General features: G+C 40.4%; 1 protein-coding gene across 4 annotated transcripts in view; it reads left to right on the top strand.

Moving 5' to 3' along the window:
• Positions 1-13,606, top strand: part of LOC145998880 (WD repeat-containing protein 47) — a 431,858-nt gene that overhangs the window by 232,242 nt on the left and 186,010 nt on the right. Inside the window, exon 1 of one of the 4 annotated variants that reach the window (XM_083135580.1) lies at positions 2,466-3,447. The exons of the other annotated variants lie outside the window; for them this stretch is intronic. Coding sequence (XP_082991706.1) covers positions 2,914-3,447 — 534 coding nt within the window. The 5' untranslated portion in view covers positions 2,466-2,913. Of the gene's footprint in view, positions 1-2,465; positions 3,448-13,606 lie in introns of those variants that run through there. 4 annotated transcript variants of the gene reach the window in all.

Below are 13,606 nucleotides of genomic sequence, written 5' to 3'. Positions count from 1 at the left end.
CCCGTGATGAACTCCCTAGATAATGCATGAAACAGACGGTTGAGAAACAGCACCTCTCTTCTCTCTTCCTCTCGCCGTTTTTTGCAGCTTACAAACACCAGAAATACTTCTTGTTATTTCTGTTTTGAAAAAAATAACAGCTTGGAGGAATAATTTCGTTCTTGCTCCGTGCTCGGTCTGTTTGTGTAACTGAAAAACTTCTTCCGTATTGCGAGATCGTTAATTTTATTTGTAGAGAAAGGGGTTGGCGGATGCAAAGAGAGCATTTTGTATTCGTTCGTTCTCATCTGCACGAACCAATCCATATTTTTTTTTTCAAAGGGGTTTCTTTGTAATCAGATCGTCTCAGGGAGCTGCATTAAGGATACAATCGCTTCCTGGAGATTTGAATCAGAGCGGGCAGATTTATTGTAACATCGTAATTCATCTTTAAAGTGAAAGTTTCATCTTATAATACCAGGAAGTTGAAATATCCTTCGGAAAGTGGTCATGCAGATGTAAAATCGAGTGCTACTGAAAGGTACCATGCTTTCTGGCGCTATCGAAACCAGAGTTCAACTTTTTTTTGTTAAAGAAAATAGGGTTAGTTTTTCAAATCAAGATGCTTACATATCCTTGTTGGGCATACACGTATACATTAGCACAAAAGGAAATTATTATAATTCAAAGAATATAACAGAGCTGGATCGCTAAAAAAACCCAGAAGCAATAACCCAAAACTTAATACTTTACACAAAAGACTGTTATGGTTAATTTTATCAAACACCTTTACAAAATCAGTATACGTTGTAGCAGAAAATATTGTTCAACCAACATAGCTATCGTGTAATTCACTCGTAAGAAGATTCGAAAAATTGTCATGCTTCAGTTGAGAATTTCAAGTGCCTTGCGACAGGCTAGTTCAAACGTCTTAATATCACCGTTACACATAATTTAGAACTGTTATGCTAAACAACCAATCATTATGTGAGTTAACCGTGGCGAAGACAAATACGACTTTAGTAGTCTTTCACAGTAAAACAGTGTGTAACTACGAGATTCTTTTATGAAGTTTTAAGTCTACTTTATGCACAGATAGGCTAATCGGAAGTGGACACAGTTTAGACTAGTATCAGAACCACTATTTGTCTCCACCGGGTCTCAAACCAGGCATCCCTTGAGTACAAGGCGACTACATTCCCACTATACCAGCAGCGAGGCACACGAGTTGTCACTTGCTTACGACGAAGAAAAAGAACAAGTTAATTGATTCGGGCGTAATCAGATAATAACAGTTTTTCATCTGTTAAGCCTCCTTATTATGTAGCTGCATTAATACTAATAACACTTGACTAAGTTGTTATCAATGCTTGCTTATGCTTTCCAAAAGTCTGTCAGTTAACTTGTTCGAATGACAGCGGGACATTTCAGAACCTAGGAGGAGTCATTGAAGCTGGAAGCCAAGACACAGGAGCATTAAATATTATATACCTCTGTTACTCGTAAAAGTTTCGTTCCAGGTATTGTACTTTTCACACCATAGTGAAAAGTCTGTTGGTTTCAGTATTTTCTGACAACTTTTTAGGCCATTAGAGGATATTAGGAATTAGATAAACAAGTCACTCAAATCCGTGTGACATATTTTGTTTTTTCACTTTAATGGCGTATTATTTTGTTGTTGTTTGAAGAGGTTTGCAGTAATTTGACACTAAGTAAGAGTAATATTCGCCCAGACAGCATTTGAAGTGGTGGATAAATGAAGATCGACATCTCGATTTTATCTGTAGTTGGAATTTGTGTGTTCAGCATCAGACACCAGCCGTCTTTAGAGTCGGTGGTTGTTTCTTCAAGTATTTTCGGCTTAGCTGTTCGGTATAAACAACCACAGAGAACATTCATGTTGGGAACGGACCGACTTACGTGGCGAAGTAGTTAGCACAGGGCGCTACGACGTCAGCGGTCCCGGGTTCGAATATCGGCCTGGGCACGAGTATTCTTTGTATCCATTAATTTCATCATATCACTCATCGTCATCTTCGCTATTAGCAAAAAGTCGCAGAAAGCGAAGTAAAATAAACCAAATCGGGAACAGGAAGCTTTGGGTGGTGGGTGCGATTCCCACCATTATAATCAAGTTAAGTTAATCATATAGTAAATAGCAGAAAGTTAATCGTGGGAGTTGAGACTTGTTCATTACGTGTTGAAAAAAAAACCCGCTCATTTCCCAGTACTTGCGCAAGAGCAGGATCTTACCATTGTTCATTGTGATTTGTGACGGCCGGAATAACCAGTGTCGGCTTCAAAGATACATTTGTGTACATCATTCTCCTTTCACTCATCCCAGCGCTCCACTTCATCACTGACGTAGCTGCTCTCCGGATGTTTTCGAGATAACGGACGGAGACTGTGTAGACGGACGGTGGTTCCGAATGCCGCAGCAGACGACTTCGAGCGAAAGAATTCGGTAAAGGGTTAGCCCAACCTCACCCTTGATTTGTTTTCCTTCGCCGTCGACGGTGGTTGCTAATGGCCTTTTTCGCAGCAATGCGTGAGGGTGGTGCGTCTATTTTGAACCAATGAGGAGATCCCGAGGTTCATAAGCGGAGGCAGAAAAACTGGACCTGCGTCTCAGGACATCGTTTTGACTCCAGCCGTGTCGTCCTAATATGGCAGCCAATGCAAGCAAGTGCGGAGTGGAAAGTTGGTGCGTGTGCCACTTGCTGTAACAGCAGTTCACTTTGTGAGAGAAGACGTGCTTTTTTTTCCTGGGTGCTCGGCGTTCCTCAGTAATCTGCTTTGGGAGTGACGTTTCCTTGCGCCAGCAGAGGAAGTTGACATGAGTTGTGCTTCAGCGTGAGTCACGTCGAGTTCTTTGTGCACCGTCGTATCGTTGCAGGTGGCCACTTGAACGCGTGCGGTAGTTACGAACAGAAGATGACGGAAACGGCGGTACTGAAACGCTTGGAGGACATGTTCCGGGACATAAAGATCACCCAGCAAGAGAATCACATGCTGGAGCACCATGTGAAGATAGTGGAGACGAAGCATTGCGACATGCACGGTAAAGAGAACGGGTGCGGCAGCAGGAGGAGTTCCACGGCATCCAACTCCAGCCGTCGCGATTCTGTAGGATCGCGAAGAAGCTCCGTGGACTCGCGTCGGGGTTCGATCCCGAGCCTCAACGGCAAGCGCGACTCCGTCGGTTCCTCGAATTCCCGCAGGAATTCCTTGGCCGTTCCAGGACGCAGGAGCTCCCTCAGCTTGTCACCCTCCCGTAAGGATTCTCTGGCCGTTCCCTCCTCTCGGAAGGACTCTTCTGGGTCTCTGGGTTCGCGAAGATTGTCCACATTCTCCACCGATTCTCTGGATATGCGAAGAGATTCCTGGGATTACGGGAGACGAGGATCGTCTGGAAGTTCCGGAGGCGGTTTCGAGGATATCATTATTGAAGAGAATGGCAACAAAGAGGTAAGGTTTTTATTTTTCTCTCAGTTGATACTTGCGTTACAAAGAGATACAGCAATACCTCCTGCAATTCTTCCTATGAAGTCCTCCCTTTTCTTTACCTGGTAGTCCTCTGTAGCCTCTGACAATGTTATCAACTTGGGATTGGGTCCCGGGGTTGATACCCGGTGGAGCCACATGGTGGTTCGGATCCACTTTAAACTGTAGGTCCAGTCCCAATTAGCCTTACTGTGCATAAAGTGAATTTAAAAACGAACCAAACCAAACTTCTTTAAAGTTTAGATTAGGAGTTGTCAAAAGGGTTTATACACAACAAAAATTTTAATAGTAACCCATTGTCAAAAGTTGACTCATGGAATGACTGTCCAAAACCGTCAGTATCCACTGCCATCCAACTGCCGTAAAAATAATTTCCATGACAGTTTTTTTTTAAAGTATCAGCACTTATTATAGTTAATCTAATTAATGTGATTGTAATCATCCAGTTTTGAAAAATACATTTACGGCGCATGCAGCTGCAAGTAATAGACATTATCTATACTAATGCGTATAAAAGATATTAAAATTTTAATTAGATGCGTCCTATTTTTTGTAAATTTACAGGCAGACTGTTAAATTTTAACGGTAGAATGTTCTAATTTTACGGTAACATCTAACAGTGTACTTAGATCAATCCAATTATTGCTGCAATGGGCGTGTCTTTAAACATGTGGCAGCAAAAAATCCAGTAAATCAACTTCTAACGATCGCTTGTAGTTTTTCCTTTTTGAAAATCGAACTAGTTAGTCCTCGTATTCCTTATGGAAAGTTCACGTTACTTCCTTAATTATTTATAGCAGAGTCTATCCTTATTTGCAGTGTCATGGATCTCAACAATTCGACACTGATCATCGCATTGGTATTTTCACTGGAAACGAGTACATATGTAAACGTACGTTCCAAGAACTGTCAGTTGCCAGCGTGCGTGTTTCAAATACGTAAATATGGAGCGTTGGTTTGCAACATTGGTTATACCAATACATAGTTCACCAATAAGAGATTGTATTTTTAATTTTTTATACTGATGCGTAAATGGAGCTGGGTTTCCACCTCCCTCCATTGTGTAAACCTAGAAGCTATTCTGCATTCGATTCTCGAATTTGAGACCATTGTGCTGTATCGAAATCAACACAAGGAACCTAGAGGAAGATAGCAGGAATAGCATTTCTGTGTTTGACAGCATGTCGTCTGCTGCTATCCATACCTACGGGGAAATTGCTTTGTCGCGTGAAGTTCAAAGCTGCTAGACATGCTATCTCTTTGTGTGTGCATGTGTGTGTGTACATTTATTCAGGTGCGTAACGTACAAACGGCGTTCGAATTAGTCACTGCAATTTCCATCATACTGGAAGTCAATTTTCAATCTTCACACCCATGGACGTACGCAGGATTTTTTTCCAGGGAGGGGCAAAGCAAGATTATTTTAGGGGGGACCAAATGAGGCATATTTCCCCCATAATACTGTTGCCCCCTCAAAAAACCACTCCTTCAGTTTAAAGTTACCATATCCACGTTAAGCTGTTATAACAATTAACATAAATTAATGTGGCTGGATGAAATTATACGTGTGAAATGCATACTTTTAGTTTGATATTCATTTTCGGACGAGGTCGTGACCCTCATGACCCCCTGTTCCAGACGTTCATTTAGCAATTGAAAAGCTTTATTGACACCGGTTTGTGTACGTTTTGTGATTAAGTATATTTGAACTTCATTTCAGGTGTAGCTCATTTTAATAGTTCGGTTTCTATTTAAAACTGTACGTCCAGTCGTGATTACTGTATCTGTAGATAAAATGGGCTTAAAAATAATAGAATGACGTGAACTTTTTTTCTAATTTCTGTTCACTATGATTTATCAGTATGATGGGCTAATCACTCTTTGAACTGGCAGAAAAATAAATGTTTGTAAAATTATTTTGGATACTCGCATATCGTAAATGTGTTAAAAAGAACCGAAAGCAAAGAAGTCACAAATTAATTTCTATTCCTCTGCTATTGATGTTGCAGCAGTTGAGAAACATCCGTGCACGTACTAAGAATAAGTCATAGATGTCGCTAATCGCTCAAATGTGTAATTTCTAATTTATCTGTACATTTCATTGCGTCAGAGATATGTATGAAATTTATGACATGCCTTGTTATATAGTCGGTAGTTTCTTCCTATATTTATAGTTTCATGCCTTGTCAAAGTTGATAAGTAAATTAATTTTAACCTTTCCAGAAGTAGATTGTATGTGTGTGTGTGTAAGGCTATCCTGCACCTTGCAATATGCTGTGTAAGCATATAGGGATTGTGAAGGTAGGATTCCACACATTCATCTAATATATTTGTGGAGGTGATGTGATCAGCATCACGCTCCAGCTGCCTTACACCCCTTTCCCCAATAGTAGCCATCAGGTATCCATTTATTAGAGACTGGGTGAACCCCAGAGCCGCTTCGTGCATGGACGTTGCTGGAAAAATTTTGCACCCGAAATCACTCATCCCGGGATTCATCTCGGGTCTCCCGCGTTGCACACGCCATACCGAAGCGGCTTGATCTGTATGCACATATACACTATTTGATGGTTTACTACACGTGGTGTACTTATGGAATCTATACAGTGTTAAGTAGATAGGCATTCACTCCCTGGTCATCATTCTTGTATGTATGTATGTGTGTTCAAAACTTTGTCCGTAAACGAGAAGTGTACATGCGGAAGGAAAAGTTTACGGCAAAGTTCATATTATTTTTGAGTTCAGTTAAGCTAGTGCAGTTATACCAACGCCTCCTTGATTATAAGTAGGGAAAGGAACTTCAGGTAAATAAATGTTTTTTCTGCGATAAGATAGAGACCCTCATTTTTGCCAAAATTCTGATCATAGCCTTATATGTCAACACAGCAAATTTTATTTTACATAAAAACACATATTTTCCAGTTTTCCGTATGTAAATACATATTTTGCGAATTTTCATTTTAAATACATAAAATCGCTCATTGACTTCATCTACCTCGAAATCCTCGAAGGAAAAATGTTTATTCTCCGCACCTCTTTCATATCAAGAGTGCTAGGTTTGTTTTGTCTTTGAACACCCTCGCTGGCAGACTTCTGGCACCTCGCCTACGATCCTATTGGGAGAAAATAGCTGTAAGTAGCTGGGGCTGGCTACACGTAACGATAGCAAGGCTTTTTAATGAAGCAATGCAGCTATTGTGGCCAGAAGGCATAAAATTTGACAATGTTCTCTTGACAGATGCTGCAGCTTACATGCAGTGGTCTTGCCGTTAGCTACCCCAAAATGGTGCACGTTACATGTGTGGCTCATGCGTTGCATAGAATATGTGAAAAGATAAGAGCTCTTTATCCCAATGTCGATAAACTGGTTTCAAATGGGAAGAAAGTTTTTATCAAGTCGCCTAGAAGAATAGACATTTTTAAACAAAAATGTCCTGAGGTTCCCCTTCCCCCTACACCTGTAGTAACACGATGGGGCACTTGGTTGGATGCAGATGTTATGCCCAGAACTTTGAAAAAATTGTATCTGTTGTAAATGATCTCGACAAAGAAGAATTCTGCAAGAACTGTTGATGAAGTCCTCCTTAAAAGTCGAATTGGCATACATCTCAACAAACCTGTCCATTCTCTCTAATTCCATACGAAAGCTGGAATCGTCCGCGAACACTTTGGCAGCTTCCATTGGTGAAGTCCGTACAGTAGAAACGAAACTGAAAGAACTCACTGGATTTAAATGTCTTAATGTACAGAATTTTTGGGGAAAAACCAAGTTTTTCAAACATTGTGCCAAATTGCATGTGTTTTGGAAGGAGGTGAAGTAGAGGAAGAGGAAGCTTTGGAAAACTTCAGTGTTAGTGACATTTCGTGCTTCAAATATGAAAGAATTGTTTCTTGTGACGTGGAGCGATCTTTCTCACAATATAAGATGCTTTGTAGAGATAATCGTCACAGATTTACAATGGAGAATTTGGAAAAAAACTATGGTGATCCACTGCAACTCTTCCAAAAAATAGCTCGCTAAGAGATAATCATTTAGAAACTAATTTCAGGTGTTTAAAATGCATGTTATAGTTTGTTTTTGTTACCAAATGTTTTTATTTTTGTCACATATTTTCCTGTTTTTATCACATATTTTCAACATTTATGACACATAAAAAATAAATATTTCTGAGTTTTTTAGCACATAAAGTTCCGTTCCCTAATTATAAGACGATAATGTTAACCATTAGTCAACTGAAGTGATGCTGAAAAGTGCATCATAGACAAAAAGTTTTACATGAAAACAGTCATATTTGAACGTTACATGTCACATTTTCTCTGTTAAGCTATCGAGACTGGATGTACAGTTTAAAATGCGATCTGAACCACAGTGTTGTGTGCTTAAACCGGTCCCCTTAACTGCCAGGCCACAGTTAGCCACTGCACCAGAGTTCGAAATGGAAATTTTCACGAAACGGAACGCTTTACTTTTCGTTAACATGCTGTTGTATGTTTTTTTGTCTCCGATTACGACGGTGACGAGACGGAACGGGAAGGCACTGAACTATTGGAAAACTTTGCTGTTATTTGTGTAATATATTTTATAATAATGTACGGAAGAAGTGAACATACTCTAGTGTCTTTCATATCAAAAGAGGTTTAGGCTACTTGCACTTGAGGTTCAAAGATTAAATATTCATAATCTACACACGTATATACAGGCTGTCCCAGAAGTCTTTCCCTGATTACAAACTTTATTCATGTCCGCTATATGCAATGTAGAGATGTGAAAGTGGTGCCAAAATGTTGGAAAAGTAACCAAGTTTATGTGTTGCAGGTTTCAGTAATGTGGCTGTAGTGTAGCAGTGTCAGTGCCAAGGAATCCGGAATTAATGCTCTTGACATCGGGTGGTATCTTTCCATACAATGTTTCTTGGACTTGGCAGGATTTGGGAATGAAAATAAATTCCATTTTTTAAATACCAACTTATTGATCGCAGATATTCTAGACGAAAGAATTCTGTCATTTGAAAGTTCCTCTACACTGTTATTTGTGACCGGGTATCGTGATACCAGAGGACATGCTGAGCTTTTTCCTGATTTGTGAACATTTCCTGTTTTCTGGGCACTGACACTGCTAGACTACAGCCAAGTTACTGAAACCTGCAACAAAAAACTTGGTTAGTTTTCCAACATTTTTGGCACCACTTTCACATCTCTACATTGCATATAGCGGATATGAATAAAGTTTGCAATCAGGGGAAGACTTCTTGTACACCCGGTACTACGGAACAACGTCAATTACATAACACAATTGTCAGCATTTTAACACACACACAAATATTGAAATCTGTAAATTGTCTTCCGTCGTTAGTATTGCTGTGACAGTACATGTTTAGTTACATGTTTGCGTATTCCGGTACTACCTAAGAAATCGGGCTGCATTTACTATACAACAAGCGATTTCAGCGGATTGATTGCCTATAAAATAGTTTCTCACGATTCAGACCGGTACATCGCAAAATAAAACCAATCATTGTCTGCCACATGCTCAGAACATGCGATGGTGTGTACTTGCAAACCGTCTGACGTGAATACCAAGAGGGTCGAAGCGTGTCGGCGACTCGTATCGTCCAAGAGCCGGTATTGGTGTTTTGGGAACAGTAAACATGTTTGATTTTCTTTTCCACTGGGGCCACGTCGCGACCTTCTCTCACCTGTCTGACCACGTTAATTGTCCAACCTTTCTCCTTCATCTTCTCTCTCCACAGCCACTTTCGTTCGGGCGGACGTCCTTAGCACGCGAACTCCTCCAGGAGGTGACGAGGAGTCATTTAAGAGTCAAGTTACACGGAGCTATAAAAGTGAACAGGCACGCGAGCCTATATTCCAGATTTGTTAATGAAGTGGAGATTTTGCGTTTAGCTTGTTCTAATTGTGTATTTAATGGGAAAGCGAAAGCTGCAAAATAATTTATGCCCTATTTAACAGTGACGATATACTTGAATAATTGATCATGACATCAAGGGGTTTGCACACACAGCGACAAAAATTTAGTTTCGGTTGGTTGAATTAGGTTATTTTACGTCGTTTTTTTGCCACTTTGGGCAAATTGCGACGATGGAGATGAGTGGTGATATCGCGCGTTAATGAAGGGACAATCACAGACACACATGGACGACATAACGCAATTCCTACAGAGGACTAACCTGGCTGCAGATCCAGGCACCAGAGCCTCGTTAGTCTTCAAATGCAGTCAAGGGTGTACTACGTAGAAAAGAAGTTTGACATTTGGGTGCCTTCTAAAAGGGACATCCATTGCTCACCTAATTTTTTATTGATTTTGGGGATAGCAATATTGTTTTAAGCCTTCCACAATATATTTCAGGATGCGAATGGATAAGATGTCCTGGATAAACATCACTGTTAGTATCTGAACACAAATATTTTCATTGGATTTCCAATATAAACTTGCTCCTAAAGTATGTAGTGTTTTATTCATTAAAAGGTCAACACTGAGAAGATAATTAACTCATTGGCAGGAAATGTCATTAATGTTAAGTGTGACAGTAAAGTATTTCTTGACAATAAGCTTCGTACCTCTTACCCGAATGTTTATTACTTGGCCAAAGTAAGTAGCATATTAATAATTTTATTATTAGCACGAGCAAATCCACACTATTGTGACCTGCTGCAATTATAGAAGAGCGCTCTCGTATGCACGCATGGACTGCAGAGCGAGCAGCGATACTGTAGCATTGTACGAGGGGCGGAGAGGAGGGTGATCATCCAGTGGGAAAGCTCTCGCCATCACGTTCGTGTATCGTCCAACCCCCCACCCCACCCTTTCTACGGCTTGCTGACTTTGGGGTGCAGTATGAACAAGAGTTGCTTAAGCTTGCTCTAGAACTAGAATATTACTACTAATGTAGACTTTCAAAGTTCAATAATAATTGTGAGGTAGAGGCACATTGCACACTGCCTCGGATCCTAATTTAAGCTGTATGTTCAGTCCCGTTCGGTGAAGCCGGTGGTAGAAGTTAGTAATCGGGCAAAATATTTGTATGAGAAAATGAATGATTCATTATGTAGTTTCATGATAATTTTAACGCTTTCTTATATCATTGAAACAGATAGTGACGCCTATTTATCTCCTCCTGAGAAATAGTGTATTGTATGCAAGTATATGCATTTTCAGTTACACCTGAATCTACAGTAGATGGCACCGGCTATTCGGTGAATTATTTTCAGGTCGCACCAAATCCCTATTATACCGAATCCTTCTGTCTTAGCATTGGAAAAATGAACCTCTTTATTACAAGAAGAATCTCTCGTGATCATAGATGTTCCTCTCCTCTGGCGGTAGTGGTAACGCTGTCCCTTTCTAATAAATGAGTCTCAAGTTCTTTCCCCGGTACAGTACTTCGGGTCCCACTTCAAGCTGTAAGTTCAGTCCCGTTAGATTATCATAAGCGTACTTCAGCCAAACTTTGATCATGGATACAGAATTTGGCTACTTCTCTCCAACTATGGATGGACCCAGGGTTTGACATATTTGTGTTTCTCCAATGAGATTCTCATAGCATGTACGTCAGCTCCGCATTTAGATTTAGTTTGCTGTTCGTGAGAGAGCAGAAAAATGCCTAGGACGTGCAAGTAAAGTTTGTGTGTACATCACTGTCCATGTATGAATGGCCGTGAATCATGTGGCAATAAGCAGAGAACGCCAAACATGGCTTTCTTGCAGTAACAGGTTCTTGTTGACTTAACGTTCATTTTGTTCCGAAGCTGCAGGTAATTTTTCGTCTTGTTCCAGCTTATTTAGTTTCTTCAAAATTTGTCAGTTACACTGTTATAGTATCCGAATAAATCATGCTTTCTTATTTTCCTGGACCATACCTGGTGATAAACAAGCTAGTAAGTTAACAAATTCCATTCAGCATTTGTGGTTATATTTACAGCATTAATGATCCAATAACCGGGAGAAGGGTACAACACCAAAGGTCCTAACGATATATTCGAAGGAAAATTATATTTTTAAAGCCTACGTCATGAGCTGCCTAGAAATGCGTGTTATGATGTCGAAGTCGACCTCATTGTAATGGTCCTGCTCGTCTCCCCGTTGCAGTTGTGGAAACGCAATCTGCTTGTAATCAGAGGATCTCGGGTTTGTGATCCGAGACCAGTCCCGATTTGTATCAAGTGGAAGAAAGCAACTTTGGACGAATCTGTTCGGACTTTAAGTATTAAAGTATCATACGAATTTCGTAGCTTGTATAGGTACAGAGATCGATAGTTCGATATAGTTGAATCTGTCGGGATTATCTGGGAAGGTTGGCTATTTCTACCCATGGCGAATTCACATCATCATTTCGGTACAGCCTTTTTAAAGCTTTGCAAATTTGTCTTCTGTCCGCCCAGTTCACGATTGCATCGTAATTGTGTACATACAGTATCTACAAGTTTGGAGAACATTGGAAATCTTGAAAAGTCATGAAAATTTGCCCTCTTTAGAAAAATCACCGTTTTTGTAGTAGGAGACCTCGCACATTATATCTAGCATGCTTCAAGTTCAGCAACAGCAGTGGATAAATTCGGTACTACAGATGTCAACCAATGAAGAACATCTGAAAGGAGTTATTTTCCTTGCATCTAAAGATCGTGGTTTGTGGTCTTAAACATTAAGCAAATATCTCTCTGTCTACATTGTTCATTGGTTTGTTTTATTTCACTTCGCTTTTTGTGCCACTTTTGGCTAATTTACGGAGATGGGGATGAGTGATGATATTAATAAACGGACACTCACAAACATCCATGCCCAGACCGGGATTCGAACCCGGGACCCCTGGCTGGTTGGTTGATTTGGTGTTTTAAGTCCACTTTATGCACAGTAAGGCTAATCGGGACTGGACCTACAGTTTAAAGTGGGATCCGAACCACTTGTGCCTCCACCGGGTGGGTTAAACGAAGCTTTGGCACGTCATGTGGATGCACCCCCCCTCACCCCGACACCAAAGTTACGTATGGAATTTGGCGCGAATTTTAAATTCGTACACTTATTTGACAAAAAAATGTTATAACTCGTAGATTATTTGACCAATCTACTTCGGGTAACTTTTGTTTTGCAGCTAAAACATCAGGGCATGCAACCGTGCAGAAATCAAAACGCCAAAGCCAATAAGAGGGGTTGAGTGGGCCGCGGCCCCCAACTTTCAATGAAAAAAATCATAAAAATGGGGAGTTTGCCCCCTCTTCCCCGCTATTTTGGGAAGGTGACGCAAACTTTAGACTTATTTTTAAAGAATGGTCCTTTCTCAACCGAATGAAAGTCATTTCATGTTCCTGGGTGCATTACATTATCGAATATGTGAAACAAACTCTCCATTTTTATGATTTTTTTCATTAAAAGTTGGGGGCTGGGGCCCGCCCAACCCCTCTTATTGGCTTTGGCGTTTTGATTTTTGCACGGTTGCATGCCCTGATGTTTTAGCTGCAAAACAAAAGTTACCCGAAGTAGATTGGACAAATAGTCTAAGAGTTATAACATTTTTTGTCAAATAAGTGTACGAATTTAATTTTCGCGCCAAAGGCCTCGGCGAAACCGGGGTTACTTTCTGACGACCCCCTCGGCAGAGTAAAGGTTGCAAGACGACGACGCTACCACTGCACCATCAGGGAGGCCCCGGGACCCCTGGCGTCGCAACGCGATGTGCTAACCACTCCGCCACGGGTGCCTCTCTCTTGTCTACAACAAGTGCTATTTGGCTGTCACACCTTGGGTTATCGCCAGATTTTTACTCTACAAATTTTGTTTACACAGAATTTGAATTACTTTGAACATCTTTGTTAATGATCCAACCATTCCAAATCGTTAGATCATTTTAATTGTGGAACAATGAGAAATTACTTTTTCTACAAATAGAGAAGTCATGCTTTATTTTTTTGTGTGGACAAACTATATTTAAGTTCGATATACTGATTATGACTTTTGATAAAAAGTAGAGATTTTACATTAAAAATCCTAAACTTGGGTTATATATGTTATTTGTAAGTGTTAATGTTAACTACGTAGAGTGGCCGTCTTACACACCTGTTCTTGTGCACTAATTGCCCTAATGACTGGTCTGGAGAACCTGGAAATGTC

This window comes from Lepisma saccharinum, chromosome 14 (genome assembly GCF_977018435.1).
Source record: "Lepisma saccharinum chromosome 14, izLepSacc3.1, whole genome shotgun sequence".
Classification (NCBI taxonomy): domain Eukaryota; kingdom Metazoa; phylum Arthropoda; class Insecta; order Zygentoma; family Lepismatidae; genus Lepisma; species Lepisma saccharinum.
The sequence above is the reverse complement of the archived record's forward strand: the minus strand, read 5'-3'. Positions and strand labels throughout refer to the sequence as shown.